The sequence below is a fragment of the Capricornis sumatraensis genome, chromosome 3, assembly GCF_032405125.1.
Source record: "Capricornis sumatraensis isolate serow.1 chromosome 3, serow.2, whole genome shotgun sequence".
NCBI classification, from domain to species: Eukaryota; Metazoa; Chordata; class Mammalia; order Artiodactyla; family Bovidae; genus Capricornis; species Capricornis sumatraensis.
The window spans coordinates 6,887,079-6,907,046 of NC_091071.1; the positions used below are offsets into that span (position 1 = coordinate 6,887,079).

Sequence of the window (19,968 nt, forward strand, 5' to 3'; positions counted from 1 at the left end):
GTTCTGATCATCTCCCCAACAGTCTTCCCTTCCAGAGGGAGATTTCCTGGCAAGGGTACAGCCCCATCCTGATTTCACACGGAGTTGTTGGAAGACTGGAATGATGTGGGGGGCTTGATGGCTACAGGGTGTGGCTACTCTCTCCGTTTGACCAAGGCAGAGGGTCTCAGTGTCCTCTTGGCCAGCAGCGGTAGCGCTGCAGGCGTGTGGAGGGGCCCCTTCTGGCCTCGGCCGGCCTTGATCCACAGTCAGATGCCCTAGCAACGGGCGGGACTGATGTGACTGTCGCTCTCCCCACAGGCACTGGTGCCATCACACGGTGACACGGACGGTGTCCTGCCAGGTGCAGAACGGCTCGGAGACGGTGGTGCAGCGCGTGTACCAGAGCTGCCGGTGGCCCGGGCCCTGCGCCAACCTCGTGAGGTAACGGCCGCAGGGCTGGCCAGCTCTGCGTTTCCTTACACTTCCTCTGGGTGAACCCAGCTCTAGCAGAGCTGCTGGGGTAGGAGGGCTGATGCCTGGAAACAGAGTCGGGCATTTATGGAGCACCTTTTGTGTATGGAGTATGGGGACAATGTGTGTGCAAAGATGAAAGGGACTTGCTTCCCAGCTGAAAGATCCTCATAATCCAGTGGATATTTGATGAGCAAAAGGGCCAGGCGAGGCCATTCACACACGCACACATACACACACAACCCCACAAGCCCCTCTTCTCAAGAGCTGCCCACCTCAAGCCCCACCCCTCACAGCCCCACCCACCACCAGCCCCGCCCACCTCACAGCCCCGCCCCTCAAGTCCCACCACACCACAGCCCCCGCCTCCTTTCAAGCCACACCTACCCAAGCCCCGCCTCTGCCCAGCGGGCCCTGCCCCTTTCATGGCCCCGCCCACCACAAGCCCCGCCCCCTCCACAGCCTTGCTTCGGTCTCCAGTGTCCTCCACTCCCAGCTCTCACGAGCTCCTCGGCATTCACAGAGCGAGGTCTAAATGGGTGACTAGACGTCCAGGGACTCTGAGACCCAGCCTTGCCTGCCTCCTTGTCCTCTTCCCCTTCAGGTCTTGCTCCAGCTCCAGGAACTGGACTCCTTACCCAGTCACCCCTACTCGTCTCCAGCTCTAGGTTCCTGCTTCAAAGACCCTCCCTCATCGACCACCCTCCTCAAACTCCAAACCCCTCTCCCTTCTGTGTTAAGAGAACACTTTGTGCCCTCCACTAAGAGGACATTTGCATGGGGGGTCTGTTTTCAGCAAGGTTCTTCAGAGAAGCAGAACCAGTAGTGTGTGGTAGTAGATATATATATGGGAGATGGACAGATTTTTAAGGAATTGGCTCATGTGGTGGTGGGGGTTGGTACTTCCAAAAGCTACAGGGTAGGCTCCAGAGACCCAGGGAAGAATTGCTGTTGCAGCTGGGGTCAGAAGGCAACCCACTGGCAGAATTTCCACCTCTTCAAGGGAGGGCAGTCTTTTTCTGAAGGTCTTCACCTGATTGAATGAGGCCCACCATATTATGGAGGCGTACAGGGAGGCCTGGCTTGCTGCGATTCATGGGGTCACAAAGAGTCGGACACGACTGAGCGACTGAACTGAACTGAACTGAATCTGCTTTACTCAAAGTTCACTCCCTCAATCTCATCTAAAGAAATACTTTCATGGCAACATCCATTCATATTTGACCATAGAGCTAGGTACTGTGGCTCGGCCAAGTTGACACATAAAATTAACCATTATAGAGTCATCATGAGTTGGATATGTTTTCATCACCAAAGATGAAGAGTGAGCCCCTGAGTTGGGGCCTGTGCCCACACAGTGCTGCCCACTATAGGGCTCAGCATGGAGCTGACCCCAGAATCAGCCTGCAGCATGAATTGATGGAACCCACAGGAGAATGCTCCTAGGCCAAAATTATTATTGTGTTTTTACTATGAAGATAGTGATATATCCTTACTGCTAAAAAGAAGTTCAAACATTTGGTAGTAACTGAGTAAAGTAAAAAATGAACATTCTCTCCTCTTCCAGTGTCACTTCCATAATCCCATTGTTAAAATGTCATTCCAGATTTTTTCTCCACAACATATGTATTTTTTTCTTTTTAAATTTGTGTTTTATTGAAGTATAGTTGAATTGCAATGTGTTCATTACTGCTGTGCAGCAAAGTGACTCAGTTGTACATATACATATATTCTTTTTCATATTCTTTTGCATTTTGGTTTATCACAGGATATTGAATATAGTTCCCTATGCTAAACAGTAGAACCTTGTTGTTTATCCTTTCTGTATATGCCAGTTTGCATCTGCTAATCCCAAACTCCCAAGGCTCCCCACCCTTGGCTGCTACCAATCTATTCTGTTTGTCCCTGATTGTAAACATATTTTCTTAAACAAATATTAAGTGATGTTATTTTGTTCTATGACTTGGTTTTCCCCCAGGAAAAATATTTTGCAATCTATTCCCATAGAGACACCTCATTTTTAACAGCTGTGTAGTAGTCCACTGTAGAAGAGCATCATCAGTTATTTCCCATTCCCTCAATTGATGGGTATTTAAGTGGTTGCCTAATTTAGCCACTCCAGACCATGTTTCAATCACATTATCATATATATATATGTTAACACTTTTACAAGTGTTTTTTCAAACTTTTTTAAAGTTTAATTTTATATTTACATAAGTGTTGCAAAAACTAGTAAACAGAGTTTCTGTGTAGCTTTTCCTTTCATCAACTTCCCTGTCTTAGTCCATTTTGGGGGCTGTTGTATCAAACCACCATAGACTGGGGGGCTTAAATGACAAACATTTATTTCTCACAGTTCTGGAGGCTGAGAAGTCCAAGGTCAATGTGCTGCCAAATTCATTATCTGGAGAGAGCTCTCTTCCTTGTTCATAGACAGTCCTCTTCTCAATGTATCTTCCCTGGGGTCTTTAAAAGGGTGCTAATCCCATTCATGAGGGCTCCACCTTTATGACCTAATCACTTCCCGAAGGCCCCACCTTCAAATACCATGCACTGGGGATTAGGTTTCAACATAAGAATTTAGAGGTGGGGGATGGGGGAAACACAGACATTGAATCTTTAGCATTTTTCCTAAGGTTAATATCTTCTGCAACCATAGTACAATTGTCCAAGCCAGGAAATTAGCAATGATATAATACTGTAAACTAAGACATTATTTAAATTTTACCAACCATCCTACTCATGTCATTTTCCTGGTTTTATTTTCCCCATTTTACGTTTAAGTTGTCTCCTTAGTCTCCTCCAGTCTGGGGCCATTTCTTGGTCTTACTTTGTCTTTCACGACCTCAGCACTTGTAAAAGTACTAGCCAGTTATTTGATGGAGATTATGCATTTTGGGGGAGGAGACTGTGAAAGGCATGTTGTACCTTTCCTGGGGCACATATGAAGAGGTACATAGAATCAATACTGCTGATGTTGACTTTGATCACTTGGTTAAGGTGGTGTCTCAGCCAGGTTTCTCCACTGTTGTGTAATTATTTCTCCCTTTGCCATTTATGAGTATATTGTGGGGAGACATTTGGAGTCTAGACAGATACGCTGTTCCTCCTCCTCCTTTCTCCCAGTAATTTTAGCATCCATTGATGATTCTTGCTTGCCATAATTATTATTATGGTGTTTGCCAAATAGCGACTTTTGATTTTCATCTTTTTTTTTTAGTAGCAGATGTTCTTTAGTTGGGGTCTGCGTTGTATACAAGTGTTTTGATATACTCATTCTGCAGGAGGAGTGGTAAGTAAATGGATTCTGCTGCTGCTCCTTAGTCGGTCAGTCTTGTCCAACTCTTTGCGACCCCATGGACTGTATCCCACCAGGCTCCTCTATCCATGGGATTTCCGAGGGAAGAATCCTGGAGTGGGTAGCCATTTCCTTCTCCAGGGGAATCTTCCCGACTCAAGGATCGAACCTGCATCTGCTGCTTGGCAGGCAGATTCTTTACCACTGAGCCACCTGGCAAGCCCAAGTAAATGGATATATCCATTAAAAATTGAAGGCAAAAGGCTACTTTTAAATGTTGTGCTAGAGGGTGACCAATGGATTGATGATGAAGAAAAGATGCTAGCCCCCCTTTCCTCTTTTAAACGATTATTTATTTACTTGGTTGCACTGGGTCTTAGCTGTGGCATATGGGATCTAGTTCCCTGACCAGGGATCAAACCCGCGCCCCCTGCATTGGGAGCGCAGAGTCTTACCCATTGGACCACCAGGGAAGTTACCCCTAACTCCCTTTCCTTTTCAGCAGAAGGGACAGAGACTCCATTTTCCCTCCCTCCCTCATGTCCCAGGACCCAAATTCCAAGACTCTTCTGCTTTTCTCATCAGGGGTCATCAGAGGACCAGGTCACCATCATCTGATCCTGGGAGCATCTTCTGAGAAGAAGGGTCTTTGGAGTCGGGTCTATAAGTGACCCTGACAGTGTGGGTCTTGCTCAGTGTGAGGAATGACCGCTCCAACAGGGAAGCTGCTGGTTGGGGCTGGAATTCAGGCCATGAGGAGTGAGGCTATATCTGTCTCACAGTTCCAATCCCACCAGTCTCGATTTGTGCAAGTAGGGAGCCAAGCTCGGAAACGGCTCTCTACAAGACACAAGATTTGACTTCAGTAAACTCATATCTATGTCTTCAGAGTTGAGGCATAAACATGAGCAGTTGTATTTTTGTTTTTCCAAATTGGGCTTTAACTGCAGTCCTGTGTGTTGGGTACACTCCACAGTCAGTTCCCAAGGAGGAAACAAGGGCTTCCAAAGTGGCACTGGTGGTGAAGAATCCACCTGCCGGTGCAGGAGACCCAAGAGACAGAGGTTCAATCCCTGGGTCGGGAAGATCCCATGGAGTAGGACATGGCAACCCACTCCAGTATTTCTTGCCTGGAAAATTCCACAGAGGAGCCTGGGGCCTCAAAGAATCAGACATGGCTGAGCATGAGTGGGCTATACATCAGGAAATCTGGACAAACACAAAGCACTGAAGGTGGAAAAAACAGCTCCTGCACGCAGGCACACACGCACACTCCACTGTGTTGGATTTAGGTTTAGAGAATGAACTGTCAGGACTCCCTTTACTAGAAAACCTTGGAAGGAAGGGAGCAGTGGGCCGGCTTTCTTAATGTCAAAATTACAGCTCGAGGTTTTTATATTTTCTAAATACAGTAAGGCACCTTTAAGAAAAGCCAAATGAGCTAAAAAGTACTGAATCACTGACCTCAACTGAAAAAATGTCAAATGTTCATTGATTTTCACAAGGGCCCTTTGCTTTATGACTGAAGAAATAACGAGAACAATGGTTCAGGAGCACTGGGGCCTTGTCTTTGGAATGGGTGTTTACAGGCCTTTCAGGGAGGTCTCTCCCTCCCCTTGGCATCAGGAGTCAAGAACAGAATGTTCAATCATGCGTCTGTCATGAGCCTGCCCTCTGCCTTCACAACTTCAGCCAGCAGGAGCTTTGTGAAGTAAAACTCAATCCCCATTCTTTCAAGGAATACTGCATTTCTGATGTAACTGTCCTCGCTACTTCTGTTACTGTTGTTTGTTAAGGAGGGAGGGGTTAACCCCCTTTTCTTCCTTGCCAGTAACTCATGTCTGAGTTAGAACTGGGGTGCCTGCCCTCTGTGACCTCAGGCTGCTGGCCGGGCAGGTGGGGTGGCGGGCCTCTGCCTGGTGACCTGGGGAACCAAGTGCAACCTGCATTCAGGTCCCAGTTCTGCAGTTTTCGCATCTAAGAGGCATTGTGCTGGCTGCAGCTGCCATGCTTGTGTTCCCGTATCCCTCCGGTCCCCTTCTAGCTCCTTCTGGCTGAACATGGCATGGCCATCCTCCAAATCTTCCAGGAGCTTCCATCTCACTTAAAAGCCCATCCCTCTCTCTGTGGCTGACCATTCTCCTCCTGACCCCATGAACGGTCTCACTCCCTGGGCTCTGGGCACATGGACCAGGCTGTCCTAGAGGCTCAGACTCTCCCCGGGGCATCACCTTTGCCATCCTTTCACCTGGACTGTTTTCACGCTCCAGCAGCTGGAAATGCTGGGTTGCCTTACGGGATTCCATCCTCTGTTCCATGGTCTCTCTTCTCTCTCTCTCCCTGTAACTCTCCAGCCCTTTATCCCTCTTAATCTCATTCTTAGCACTTGCTGCTCTGAGCCACAGCATTCATTCCGTGGTCGGCCTGGTCATCGTCTGCCCGGCCTACCAGCCTGGGGGCCACAGGAGAGGAGGCTGTCTCAGGCCCTCTAGGCTCCCAGTGCCTGCTGTTCAGGGGCTCAGGAAACATCACTGAATCAATGATGTGATGCCGGGAGGATGAAATGAGATCAGAGTTGTCAGGACACGTAGAATTCATGCACAGCAAGCTCGTGATGGTGACCTGTGAACACATCATTATGGAGCAAAGTTCTTGTCTGATAAACCGGTCTACAAACTTGCGATGAGGCGATGGAGGCTCAGAGAGGCAAAGGGACTTGCCCACGGTCACAGGGAGTCACAGGGGCTGGGATGGATTTGACTCCAGCCCATCAAACAGGCCCCATTGGAATGCTCCTGAGGTTTCAAGGCCCAGCTCCCCTTTCCCCCCAAATGAACATTTGTGGACCTCCTCCTTTGTACACACCCCAAAGCTTCCAGGAGAATGCAGGTGAGAACGCAGACCAGTCCTTGACTTGCGGCGATGACAGTGGGGTGGGAAGGGGGGACGTTAGTCAGAGCACCGTAACAAGTAATAAGTGCAGTTACATCTGCCACTGATGCTGTGTGGATACGTGTGGGGGCCCAGACCTGAGGGGAGGGCTTTCCTGAGCTGGGGCTTTCTGCGAGGGGCATTTACCGAGGTAAGAAAAAGCTCCAGGGATGTCCCTGGTGGCCCAGTGGTTAAGACTCTGAGCTTCCAATTTGGGTGTGTGTGTGTGTGTGTGTGTGTGTGTGTGTGTGTGTGTGTGTGTTCAATCCCTGGCTGGGGAGGTAAGATCCCACATGCTGCATAGTGTGGCCAAAAAATTAGAAAAAAGAAAAAGCTCCAGATTGTATTGTTCTGTCTCAGTGTGCTTATTATTTCTTAGTCTAATTTTTTAAAGCATACTTTTTAAATAGCTTACAAATTTTATTTATTTATTTATTTTGGCTGCTCTGAGTCTTCATTGCGGCGTGGGCTTTCTCTGGTTGCAGTGAGTGGAGGCTGTGATGCAAGGGCCTTCCATTATGGTGGCCTCTCTTGTTGTGGAGCTCTGGCTTCAGGAGCAGGGGTATATGGACTTAGTTGGCCTCGGCATGTGGGATCTTCCCGGACCAGGGATCGAACCGGTGTCCCCTGCATTGGCAGGTGGATTCTTAATCACTGGACCACCAGGGAAGTCCTGAAAAGCATCATTTTTTCTTAAGAGTCTGCATGCTTCAAAAATTTGTTCGCTGGGCTGGTTACCCTCAGCAGAACCTCAGGGCAGGAGGAGCTTGGGAGGTTCCTGGGGGCCCTTTGGGGCAGGCTCTGTGTCTTATGTGTGTGTTCTCCCATGTCTCATGACATCTTGGGTCGAACCCAGGAGACAGCATTTGCAGCATTTGCCAAAAGAGTCTTCGATAATGGGAGCCTATTAACCTCACAGCAATCTGGAAGAGGTGCTTCCACGTGGGGCTGACAATATGCTGAAGATCTTGGCCTCCTTTGACTTCCTTTTTGCCAGGCACCTCATCCTGATGGCAGGGTGGGGGTGGGGGATCAGGAAGTCTCCTGGGATGAGGTGATGTCAGAGCTGAGGGAGGGACTCACAGCAAAGAAGCAGTAACAGCTAGTGGTCATGATGGGAAGATCTCAAGGGCTCCAGACCCCTGCATGGGGCTGGGTGATGACAGAAGGGACCTCTGCGCTGTCACACAGCTGAGGAGTTGGGCTTTGGCTGGTCTTTCCATAGATTTTGCAGCGTCTAGTCCAGGAGCCTTCAGTTAAATAGATTTATCTCCCCTATCCTTCCCACCAAGACAACTGGCTGAGGCATTTCTTTCTCTTTGATGGGAGCACTTTGGGCAGTGAGGACCCAAAGCAGGAGGCGGGAGGCAGAAAGGAGGGTGAGCTGAGTGAGGAGCCCTCCACCCATCACTTTGTGCCTGGAGAGTGTCTTGCTGGCTCAGAGCTCTGGTTTTTTTCAGAGCAGCAGTCTCACCATGTTCTCTAGCATCTGTGGAATCATAAGAGAGGGACAGGCGTGAAGGAGGGGCCTGCCTGCACCCCTCTGCCACCCTGCAGAGCAGAGTGCCTAGGGAAGATGGCCTTTCCACTCAGGTCAAGGAGACCCTTTAGTAAGGCCACTCTGGTCCTCCAGCCATGCCCACCCTCACGGAGTAGAGTCCTTGAGGCCAGGAGGATGTGTCATCTGGAGCCCATGCCGCTTCTCCTAGACCATTCTCTGGGCACCTGGCTAAATAGCCTTGCCTGGCTTCCAGGCATCCACTGGCCTCTCCCTTGAATCTGGGGGACCGTGCCTATGGTGGGTGCACTGCAAGCCTTTAGGGTGGTGCTGAAGGATGGCTCTTTGTGGGAATGAGAAGCGTGGTTGGAGCACGAATGGAACTGGTACACGAGGGCTGGGCCCACACAGGGAGGAAAAGAAGGGAAGGGGGTTGGGTCTGGCTTGTTTCTTCTGTAAAAACGATGTGTCGTCTGAAGTTACTGGGGGGATTTGGCGTTGGGGTGACGGCACGTCCAGGCCAGTGTCTTGCTGGTGGTACGCCCTCGGTACGTTGGCTCCGACTCTCAGAGAAGAGCTGTAAATACCCAGTGACTCATGAGCCGAAGCGAAGCTGTTTTGCTGCCGAGCGCTCGGGGCACCTGCACTAGCTCCTGCCGCCCACCCGGCTCCGTGTGAAGTCTGGGCTGGGGCCACGGCAGGGAGGAGGGGTCTCTGCACGTCTGCAGAGTGAGATTTGGGGATCAGCAGGGCCATAATCCTTGGTGGGGCCTCTCTTTGCTGAGCACTATGAAGTCATCACATTATTTCGTTACACCCTGATGACATTTTTATGACAAAACTGCGCAGGTGGGGGAAGGGAGGGTGTGGTTGTGAAAACATGAGTGTAACCGAATCTGGGCACAGTGAGGCCGATTTGGAATGCACTGGGGGACTGGCATGTGTCCCCAGTCCCTCCCTGTGCCCCCACCCTCTCCCCCAGGAGCCCCACGTAGGCCTCTTTCTCTGTGTTTGTTCATGAACTCAGGGGTCTCAGCAAATGTTTATAAAGCAACCTACTTTGTGCCATGGGGGCAGAAGTGGAATATGATGGTGAATAAGACTAAATCTTCTCTCTGATGGAGTTTGAAAAAGTGAAAGCGAAAGTCACTCAGTCATATCTGACTCTTTGTGACCCCACGGACTGTAGCTGCCAGGCTCCTCTGTCCATGGAATTCTCCCAGCAAGAACATTCGAGTGGGTTGCCATGCCCTTCTCCAGGGGATCTTCCCAACCCAGGGGTCAAACCTGGGTCTCTTGCATTGAGGGCAGATTCTTTACTGTCTGAGCCACCAGGGAAGTCCCCCAGTGGAGTTTATGTTCACCTAAATATGAAAACACGAAAAGAAAATATGCCCTCCTAATGAGTTCAGGAAATTTTAAAAGGGTAACATGACTGAGTAAGACTCAGGAACTTTAGAGAACAAGAGAGAGATTCTTTGAAGAGATGACTTGGATGCTGAGTCATGAATGGGGAGAAAGAGCCTCTGGGTGAAGATGGGGTGGAGACAGTTGGTGCAAAGGCCCTAAGGCAGCAAGGTCCTGGATAAAGGGCCTTGAGAGAGAAAGGTCCGTGTCCAGAAGCAGAGCAGGTGAGGACAGTACAGAGGCAGAGACTGATCTCAGCAAGGGTCAGTTTGCAATTTATTGTAAGAGAGTGTTGGGAAGCCATTGAAGGTTTTATTTTGGAAATATGTGTTTATTTGGCTGTGTCTGGTCTTAGTTGTGGCATGCAGGATCTTTGCCGTGTCGCGCAGGCTCTTTGCTTGCAGCCTGGACTCTATACTTGTGATGCTTGGGCTCAAGTGTCGTAGTGCATGGGCTTAGATGCTCCGCGGCACGTGGGATTTTAGTTCCCTGACCTGGGATCGAACCTGCATCCTATGCATTGGAAGATGGATTCTTAACTACTGAACTACCAGGGAAGTCCCCATTGAAAGTTTTAGGTACTGATGATAAATGCCTTGCTTTAGGATTTCTTTTAAAAGTAAACTTTATTTCAAGGCCATTGTAAATTCACATTGTGTTAAGATACACATAAAGTTTGCCATCTTAACCATTTTAAGTGTACAATCAGAAGTATTTGTACACAGTATCTATACTATTGTGTCAAGATCCCACATGCTGTGCTCAGTACACACACAAAAAGGACTTCTTCCTTTTTATAGCTCAGTAGTATTTTGTAGTATGGATGTGCCACAGTTAGTTTAATCATTTGTCTGTTAATTTAAAAACAACTGGGTCATTTCCAGTTTGGGGCTGTAATGAATAAAGCTGCTATAAACATTTGTGTACATTCAAGTTTTTGTGTGAACATCGATTTTTATTTCTCTGGGTAAATGCCCAGGAGTGCAATTGTTGGGTCATATGGTACTTGCATGTTTAGGTTTTAAAGAAACTGCCAGACCGTTTCCAGAGTGACTGTACCATTTTACATTCCGACCAGCAATGTCTGAGTGATCCAGTTTCGTGTATCCTGGCCAGCATTTGGTGTTGTCACTATATTTTATTTTAGGCATTCTGTGTAGTCTGTTTCACTGTGGTTTTAATTTGAGTTTCCCTAGGGGCTAATAATGTTGAACATCTTTTCATGTGTTTATTTGCCATCTGTATATCTTTTTTCATTAACTGTCTCTTCATGTTGCTTGCCCATTTTCTAGTTGGATTTTTTCCTTTACTGTAGAGGTTTGAGGTGTCTTTATACATTCTAGATGCCAACCCAGTGTCAGGTGTATGGTTTGCAAATATTTTCTCACTCTCTGTGACTTGCCTTTTCATCCTCTTATGAGTCTTTTGCAGAGCAAAAGTTTTTAATTTCAACAAAGTTCAGTGGATCAGTCTTTCATTTTATGGATTGTGCTTTTGGTGTCAAGTCTAAGAAGATTTTCCCCTATGTTTTTTTTCTAAAAATTTTTATAGCTTTTTTATTTGGCACACAAGTCTGTGGTCCAGGTTAGGTTGATTTTTGCACGAGGTATGTAATTTAGGGCAAGGTTCATTTTATTGGTCGATGTAATGCCCCAGCTATTTTGGTACCATTTGTTGAAAACATCCTTCCTTCATCGAATTGCTTTGGCATGTTTGTCAAAAATCATTTGGGCACAGTCGCATCCGGCTCTTTCTAAGTTCTCCCTTCTATTCTGTTGATAACGTGTGTCTATAGTTCTGCCAGTACGATACAGTCTCGATTTCTGTAGCTGTGTAAGACTTGGAATCAGGTCGACTGGTTTTTCCCACTTTCTTCTTCTCTCTTTTTACATTTTTTTGTGGGGGCTGTACCATGGGCCTTGTGGAATCTTAGTTCCCCAACCAGGGCCGGAACCTGCGCCCCTTGCATTGGAAGCTTGTAGTCTTAACCACTGGACGCCAGGGAAGTCCCCATTCTTCTCTTTTGGAACTGTTTTAGCTACTGTAGTTCCTATGTCTTTTTATATAAACTTTAGACTAATTTTGTCTCTATCGACCAAAAATCTTGATGAGATTTTAATAGAAATTGCATTAAGCCTGTATATCCACATGAGGAAAATTGATATCTTTACTATGTTGACTGTTCCAACTCAGAAATATGGATTTCACTTATTTAGATAATTTTTTGATTTCTTTCATCTTTCTTCATTGATTTCTTGGATTTCTTATAGTTTTTGGCATATAAATTCTCTTCTTTTTTTTTTTTTTTGAGTGATTGTAAATAGGGTTTTTTTTAAAATACAATTGGTAAAATTGAGTTTTTAATTTTGATATCCATGTGTATAGAAACACAATTGATCTTCTAGGATCCTATGACCTTGCTGAACCCATGCATCAGTTCTGGGAGTTCAGGTATAGATTCCTTGAGATTTTCTACAAAGACAATCATACCATCTGTAAATAGAAACTTCCTGTTTATTCCTTTCTAACCTGTATGTCTGTTATTTCCTTTTCTTGACCTTTCACTGGCTAGAACTTCCAGAACTCATAAATAAGAGTGGAGAGAGTGCTTTGTTCCCAATTATAGAGGAAAAGCATTTCACCTTCAACTGTAATATCAACTGTAAAATTTTTGTATTATCCATGTTCATCAGATTGAGGGAGTTCTCTCTATTACTGTTTTTCTCAGAGTTTTTAATCATGGGCACTGAGTTTGGTCAAAAAAATTTTTTTTTCCATTGATTGACATGCTCATGGGATGTCTTTAGCTCGTGAATATGGTGATTACATTGAATGGTTTTGGAATGTTGAACCAACGTCGCATCCCTGGAATAAACTCCTGTTGGCCGTGATGTGTAACTTTTAAAAATGTAATACAAATTCCGTTTGCTAATATTTTGCTAAGGGTCTTTGTGTCTGTCTTCACGATGGATGTTGGTCTGCAGGTTTCTGGGTTTGTACTGTCTTTGTCTGACATTGGTATCAAGGTCTCATATGATAAGTTGGGAAGTGCTCCCTCCTCTTTTATTTTCTGGAAGAGATTATGTACAATTGCTATTAATTCTTCTGAAACATTTGGAAAAAGTCTCCAGTGAACATCTGGGCCTGGAGATTTCTTTATGGGGAGTTTTTCAGCTACAAATTCAATTTCCTTAATAGTTATGGGGCTATTCAAATGATCTATTTCATATTGAGTCAGTTGGGGTCATTTGTGTTTTTTGATGAATTGGTCCCTTTTTTCTAAGTTGTTAAATTGATGTGTGTCGTGTGCTTCCCTATGTCATTCCTGATATTGATAATTTGTGTCTTCTTTCCTTTTTTCTTTGTCAGTCTTGCTAGAGGCTTGTCATTTTTGTGATCTTTACAGAAAACCAGCTTTTTGGTTTCATTGATTTTTCTCTATTGTTTTTCTCTTTTCAATTTGATTCCTGCTCTTCTGTGTACTTTGTCTTTCCCTGTGCTTGCTGTCCAGTTGCTCAGTCTTGTCTAGCTCTTTGCGAGCCCATGAACTGCAGCACGCCAGGCGTCCCTGTCCTTCTGTCTCCCAGAGTTTGTTCAAACTCATATCCACTGAGTCAGTGATGCTATCCAACCATCTCATCCTGTGTCATCCCCTTCTCCTTTTGTCTTCAATCTTTCCCAGTGCCAGGGTCTTTTTCAATGAGTTGGCTCTTCGCTTCAGGTGACCAAAGTATTGGAGCTTCAGCATCAGCATCAGTCTTTCCAATGAATATTCAGGGTTGATCTCCTTTAGGACTGACTGGTTTGGTCCCCTTGCTGTCCAAGGGACTCTCAAGAGTCTTCTCTGGCACCAGAATTTGAAAGCATCAGTTCTTCATTGATGCATTCAGCCTTCTTTATGGTCCAACTCTCACATCCATACGTGACTATGGGGAAAACCACCATAGCTTTAACTACATGGACCTTTGTTGGCACAGTGATGTTTCTGCTTTTTCATAGGCTGTCTAGGTTTGTCATAGCTTTCCTTCCAAGAAGCAAGCATCTTTTAATTTCACGTCCGAGTGACTTTGGGCCCCAAGAAAATACAATCGGTCACTATTTCCTTTCCTTGTGCTTGCTTTGGGTTTATAGTTTCTCTACTTTTTGGAGGTCCCTGAGATGGGCTAATTTAGGCTTTGAAAAGATCACTGGCTGCTGAGGGAAAAGTGGACACGGGCTCAAGATGAAAGTGGGTGAGAGAAGCTGAGATGACCAGAGTGTCTGATCACTTATGGGTGGAAGCAACTAGGGATAACCCTAAATTTTTGGTGTGAGAGGCTTGCTGGTTGGGCATGCCATTCATTGAACTGGGGACACTGACCAGGGATCATCCCCAGGAGGTAGAAACCAACAGCTCTACTTGGGCCAAGTGAAGTCTGAGATGCCTGTGGGGGATCCATAGGGAGCTGGGTATCAGGTAGGTGGTTGAGTAAGGAAGTCTGGAGTTCCAGGAAGACTCTGGGGCCATATTGAATTTCATGGATTCTCATATGCCCTTGGTAGGAAGAAGTGCATTATACTGTGGCCCCTAAGAACGTTTCAAATTAAGCCATAGCACACCATCAACTGTTACATGAATTTCAGTATCAGAGATGTTAAAATGTAACAGTATGTGCAAGCCCCCTTGTGGCTCAGTGGTAAAGAATCTGCCTGCCAATGGAGGAGCTGCAGGACACGTGGGTGTGGGTTCAACTTCTGGGTCAGGAAGATCCCTTGGAGGAGGGTATGGCAACCCACTCTAGTTTTCTTGCCTGGAGAGTCCCATGGACAGAGGAGCCTGGGGGGCTACAGTCCATGGGGTTGCAAAGAGTTGGTTGGACACGACTGAAGTGACTTAGCACGCGTGTGCAATGGTATGTTTGTGTAAACGTGATATAATTGAGAATCACAAGCATTCGGATGGTATTTAAAGCTATGGGGCTGGAAGTGAACTTGGGGATGAGTAGATGGAGAAGGGGTGCTGATCCCAGAACAGTCTGGGAGGTAGGGCTAAGGAGATGAGAAGCAGCAGCCAGGTCGGAAGGGGCATCAGAAAGCCCGGCGTCCTGGGAGGAGAGTTTTGGGAGGGAGAGTAGGAGTCTCTCAGGGCTTCTGGGTGGCCAGTGGGAGGAGGGCCAAGGAGTGACCATTGGGTTTGGCAACATGGAGTCACTGGGGACCCTGGCAAGGGCAGTTCTGGGGAGTGGTGAGGATGGATGTTGAGATGGCATGGGTGGAGGAGAAAAATGAGAGGCGAGGGAATGAAAACTGGAGAATAGAACACTCTTTCCAGAAGTTTTGCTGTGCGGGAAGCAAGAAATGGGGCTTGGATGCTGGAGGCGCAGCACGAGGCCCAGGGAGGTGTTTTGGTTGGTTTTTAAGACAGGAGACACAGGTGCATGTTTGTAAACTGCCAGCAATGAGGTGGGAGAGCGGGGAGGTGGCTGGCGAAGATGGGCAGAGGCCAGCCATAGGAGTCAAGGGCTGGGGAGCCCGGGGCTGGGTGTGGGTGGCAGCGGGGGAGGTGGGAAATGAGGGAGCGGGGCGACTGGGGTTTGGACCCCGGCCGGGAGTGGGGGCGCCTTGTCAGAGCAGCACTAGGAGAGAAGGCCGGGGCGGGGGCACCCATCCCCCGTGCGGGTCCAACCACGGGACAGCCAGGCGGTCTGATTTCAGTGCTGACTCTCCAGCCACCCACGAACACATCACTGTGGCAGGACCACAGTGTCCTCGTCCCAGAGCCTGGGCACTTGAAGGCGCTCAACAAATGTCCATTAGGGAAACATAGCCATCCTCTTAAATATAGAAAAAAACTGTGTTACAACTGTGTCTGGTGTGCATTTTCCCATTCTATGATTTTTTTATGTAGGATTTTTGTGATGTGTGTGTGTGTGTGAGGGGTGCTGGCACCCAAAACTCATGTTCACAGACAAACATGAGACCTGGAGGACTGAGCCTGGGGCCCAGTCTGTCCACGCTAGTGTGGAGCCGGGTCCTGTGATGCCTGCTCTGGCTTCAGGACCTGCAGCCCTTACTCAGGTTTCTCTGAGCCTGTGTTTGGTCTGTTTAGCTGTTTGGTTCTGAGTGAGCACTTAAGTGCCAGGCATTAGTGTGCAAAAAGATCAGGACCCCTCCCTCTCAGAGATGGGGGTAGGGTGGAGGCGTGAGGGCCATGTCCATCCAAGACTCACAGCCAATGGGGGGAAGGGTGTCTGTGCTGTGAGCCCTGGTTCTGGGGCTTCCCTGGGGGACCCTTGAGCTGAGATCTGGGGAAGCAGGACAGGGAGAGGTGACAGCAGCACCGAAGACCCTGGAAGGCGCAGTCTCCTCCTTGGTGGCCTCTCCTTCTGGCTTGTAGTGAGGGGGCTGGACCCCGACCCTTGCCCGGAGGGCCCTCAGAACCAGTCCAGAGAATGAGGGGTGCTGCCCGCTCCCCGTGCCTCAGTTTCCCTACCTGGGAAATGGGGATAAACGGCGCCATCTTGCTCCGGGGTGGGAACCACAGCCCAGGCCTGCAGCCGGATGTCGGCGTGTTGTCACCCACCGCGCTTCCGCCCTCCGGAGCCCCTGGTCAGCGGCTAGACGCGGTGATCGCAGGGCCAGACAGATTCGGAAGGAGGAGCCCCGGGGCTGCGGGGGTTAAGTTTTCCTCGGCCTGGTTTCCCTGCCCTCAGCTCTCTGCCTGGCCCCTCCGAGCTCTTTGATGGCATTAGAGCCAACCTCTTCCAGATGTGCTGAGCCGAGGGGTTTGCCGGAACTTCTGCCTTCTTCATTCCTCTCCGCCAGACGGCCCCCTGCCAGCCAGCCTCCCACCTCGGGCTGGGTTGCCTGCAGCCCACAAGGCCACAGGAAGTCCTGGACTTAGTGCTTTCTTAGAACGTGGCCTTCTTCCCTGCCCCTCCTCAGCCAGCCTGGGTGGGTCCCCCGCCTCGGCGCTCCTCCCCCGCAAGCCGCCCCACCCCCCGCCCCATCATCTCCCGTCCCCCACCAGTAGACTCTGGTCCCGGGCTTAAGTGAGAGCGACGACCTGGGTGGGGGACACTGCCCTCTGGGCCTGCTGTTCCTTAGGAACGCCTTGGCATGGACTGTGGGGAGGCCAGCGCCCGGAGGACCCTGCCTCCTGCCGAAGAACTGCGGTGGGACCGCCCCTGCCCCGCCCCCTCCCCGCCGGCCCGCTGCTATTAATCAAGAGATTAATAATCTCCTGCCTCCCTTTCTGAAACCCCCACTCCCGTTTCCTGTTGAGTCTCCAGGCTGTCTCGGTACCTCCCAGTCTGGTCCTCCTCGTGGTGGTCCCCGGTGTCGAAGCCGGGTCGGGGCAGGAGCCGCGGTGCCCAGTGAGGGAGGGGGCGCCTGCCTCCCCCAGGTGAGGTCATTGGCCTGGCAGAGTCATCCCCAGCAGACCCTGCCCAGGACGATGGCACCCACTCAAGGGCCTCACAGGGCTGTAGGGACATCGCCTTTGGAGGCCAGAGAGCCATGACCTTGGCTTGCATACCTCCAGTGACGGGCATCTCATCTCTCTCCAGAGGTCTTCCTGCATATTCCCTCTCATGTGATCTTGGGCACCCAGGGCCGCCTTTGGGGACACACAGGACTCATCTGCACCCCCAACCAGGACAGTCTTTGAGCGGCTGCTGGAGAACTGTGGCCAGGTGTCTCCAAGGACCTCATGACAGCTCTGCTCACTGAGTGGGTCCCAGGGGGCTGCAGAGGGCAAGGCCCTCCTCCAGTTCCTGGGAGAGAACATGGGGTCCCTTCAGGAGATCAGGTTCGGTCCAGCCTCTGCCACTTTATAACCTGGAATCTGACCCCGTGCTCCTCTTTGGCCTCAGTTTCCCCTCTGCCGCCTGCAGCCATTCATCCCTGCCCGCCCCACACCCTTTCTCGGCCAGCACTCTCCTGGCTCGCCTCCCCACCTCCCATCTCTTCTGTCCCATCCGGCCTCCATGCCAACGTAAGTGGGGTCTCTCTTGATAGCAGATCTGATCACGATGTTCCTCTGAGCCACAGTGCCTGGGTGGCTTCCCCATGGCTGGGAAGGGTGGTCTCCCAGTGGGTACACGAGACTCTCTTGTTGAGGGGTGGAAAAACCACATCAAATCTCCTGTTTATTTTTTAATCTACAAAATAAGAGAGAAATTAAGCTGTACTGATTTTTTTATGTATGCAAAGATGGTAAATAATATGTGTTTATATACATGTATAAATTAATATGATCTCATGCAGGCTCAGAAATATTTTACTGATCAGCATCCGTGGGTGCCTGGAGAGCACGGCCAGTCTCCAGGGATGCAGTCCAGACTCTTTGCCTGCACTCCAGGTTTTCACAGCTGCCCCAAGTGCTGTCTGCCTGTTAAAGCATTCTGCCCCCGAACACCATCCAAATCTCCTAGTTCTCCTGGTGCTGGCTGCCTCCTCACCTTGTCAGCTCAGCAGGCCTCGCTCCAGTCTCCCCTCATGTGGGCAGTCTTTTCTGGGCCCTCCTGGTGGGTGGAAGTGGCCATGCCCAGCTCCCCATCCCTGCATCCATCAGTTTCCACTAATGTCACCCTGAGCTCCTCCTGGGAGCTACCCTGTCAGTTAGCAATGAAGTTCCCAGCCTGGGACTCCATCTGGTGCAAATTATTCATGGATTGTTTCATTCATTCCATCAATTTTTACTGAGCACGTATGATATGCCAAACCCTGAACTAGGCCTGGGGGTTAGTGGAGGAGACAGATGTCAGACAAATGATCGCCCAGGTGTGTGTATACTTATAAGGGTGATAAGAGTTTAAGAGAGAAGTCAGGGTTCTGTGAAGGTTCTATGACAGTGAAAGTCAAAGACTGTGGTGGAGTGGGCGGAACTGAGGGATGGGCTGATCAAGGAGGGCTTCTCGGAGGAGGCGGCACTGGGGGCTGCATTGGTGTTAGTGGGTGTCTTGGGCAGAGGGAACAGTGGATGATGAGCCCTGATATGGGAAGGAGCCCTGTGGGTTCAGAAATTCAAAAGCTAGTGACTGCTGGAGTTCGGGGGAGGGGGGCGGGTTGGGGAGGTGGTGAATGTGGGCATGAGCAAGGGTGGGCAGCCAGGAAGGACAGTGGCCAGATCTTAGAAGTCTAAGTGGTCATACTAAGGATTTGGTTTTTGTCCTGAGATTGAATGGAAGCTGGAGTTCATGGAGGAGACCTCTGCTTTGAAAACATCACTGGAGCCAGCTGCTGAGTGGAGGATGGAATACCAGGGGTGGGGGTGGAAATTGGGGCATTAGTCAGGGCCCATTGCTGCTGTCTGGGAGGATGTTGATGGAGGCTGGACCAGGGCAGGGTGAGGAAGTGCATTGGGCAGGTAGGATCTACTTGGTGGAACTGATCTCCCTGGACTCGTTGATAGGAGGGGCCAGAGAAGGGTAGGGTCCAGGTTTCCATGGATATTTGTTGAGTGAATAACCACCCCCTGGGGAATATATGTCCCTGAATGTGCCGAGTGGCAGTGAAGGAACTCTCAGGATCTGCCCTATGGAGAGAGCTAAAACAGAGAGGTCAGAAGTCCCTAGAATTAGTCTGTCTTGGGAAAAAACAGCAACAGCAACAACCAGGGTTAGTGAGACATAGACGGGAGACTCCACATCATATTTGGAGAGTCCCAGGGTAGCAAGAGATCTGTATGCCGCTGCATCTTAGCCCAGACTTCACAGCGGGCTCAGAGAGGCAAGGACAGACTTTACAGGGGGCTCAGAGAGGCAGGACTTGCTCAGTCATGGCTCACAGATGGGCAGGGATGCATTGGGATCAAGTGTTGGTGAGGATGTTTTAAACCATCCAGTCTACTATATTTCAGTATGGCAGCCTGAGCAGAGGAGTACAAATACCTAGGGATAAATTTAACAAAAGATGGCACTCTGCTGAGAAAAATTATAAGAGGACATATTAATGGAAACTTATGCTGTGTTTGGGCTTCTCTTGTGACTTGGATGAAGAATCCACCTGCAATGCAGGAGACCTGGGTTCGATCCCTGGGTTGGGAAGATCCCCTGGAGGAGGACCTGGCAACCCATTCCAGTGTTCTTGCCTGGAGAATTCCATGGACAGAGGAGCCTGGAGGGAGGGCTAGAGTCTATGGGGTTGCAAAGAGTTAAACATGACTGATCGACTAAGGACAGCACAGCATCTGCTATGTTTATGGATAAGAAGCCTGGAATTATTAAGATGCCAATTCTCTACAAATTGATCTATAGATTCCATCTAATCTTATCAACATTATAGTGGTTGTTTTTTTTTTTTTTGCCGAAATTGATAAAGACAATTTAAAAAGGCAATGGGAATATAAAGGACCTAGGTGCCAAGACAACCTTGAAGGAGAACAAGATTGGAGGGTTTC

General features: G+C 49.0%; 1 protein-coding gene across 1 annotated transcript in view; it reads left to right on the forward strand.

The window, feature by feature from the left end:
* Positions 1 to 19,968, forward strand: part of COL26A1 (collagen type XXVI alpha 1 chain) — a 164,896-nt gene that overhangs the window by 44,004 nt on the left and 100,924 nt on the right. Inside the window, exon 2 of the mRNA XM_068969241.1 lies at positions 301 to 423. Within this exon, the coding sequence (XP_068825342.1) occupies positions 301 to 423 (123 nt within the window). The remainder of the gene's footprint in view (positions 1 to 300; positions 424 to 19,968) is intronic.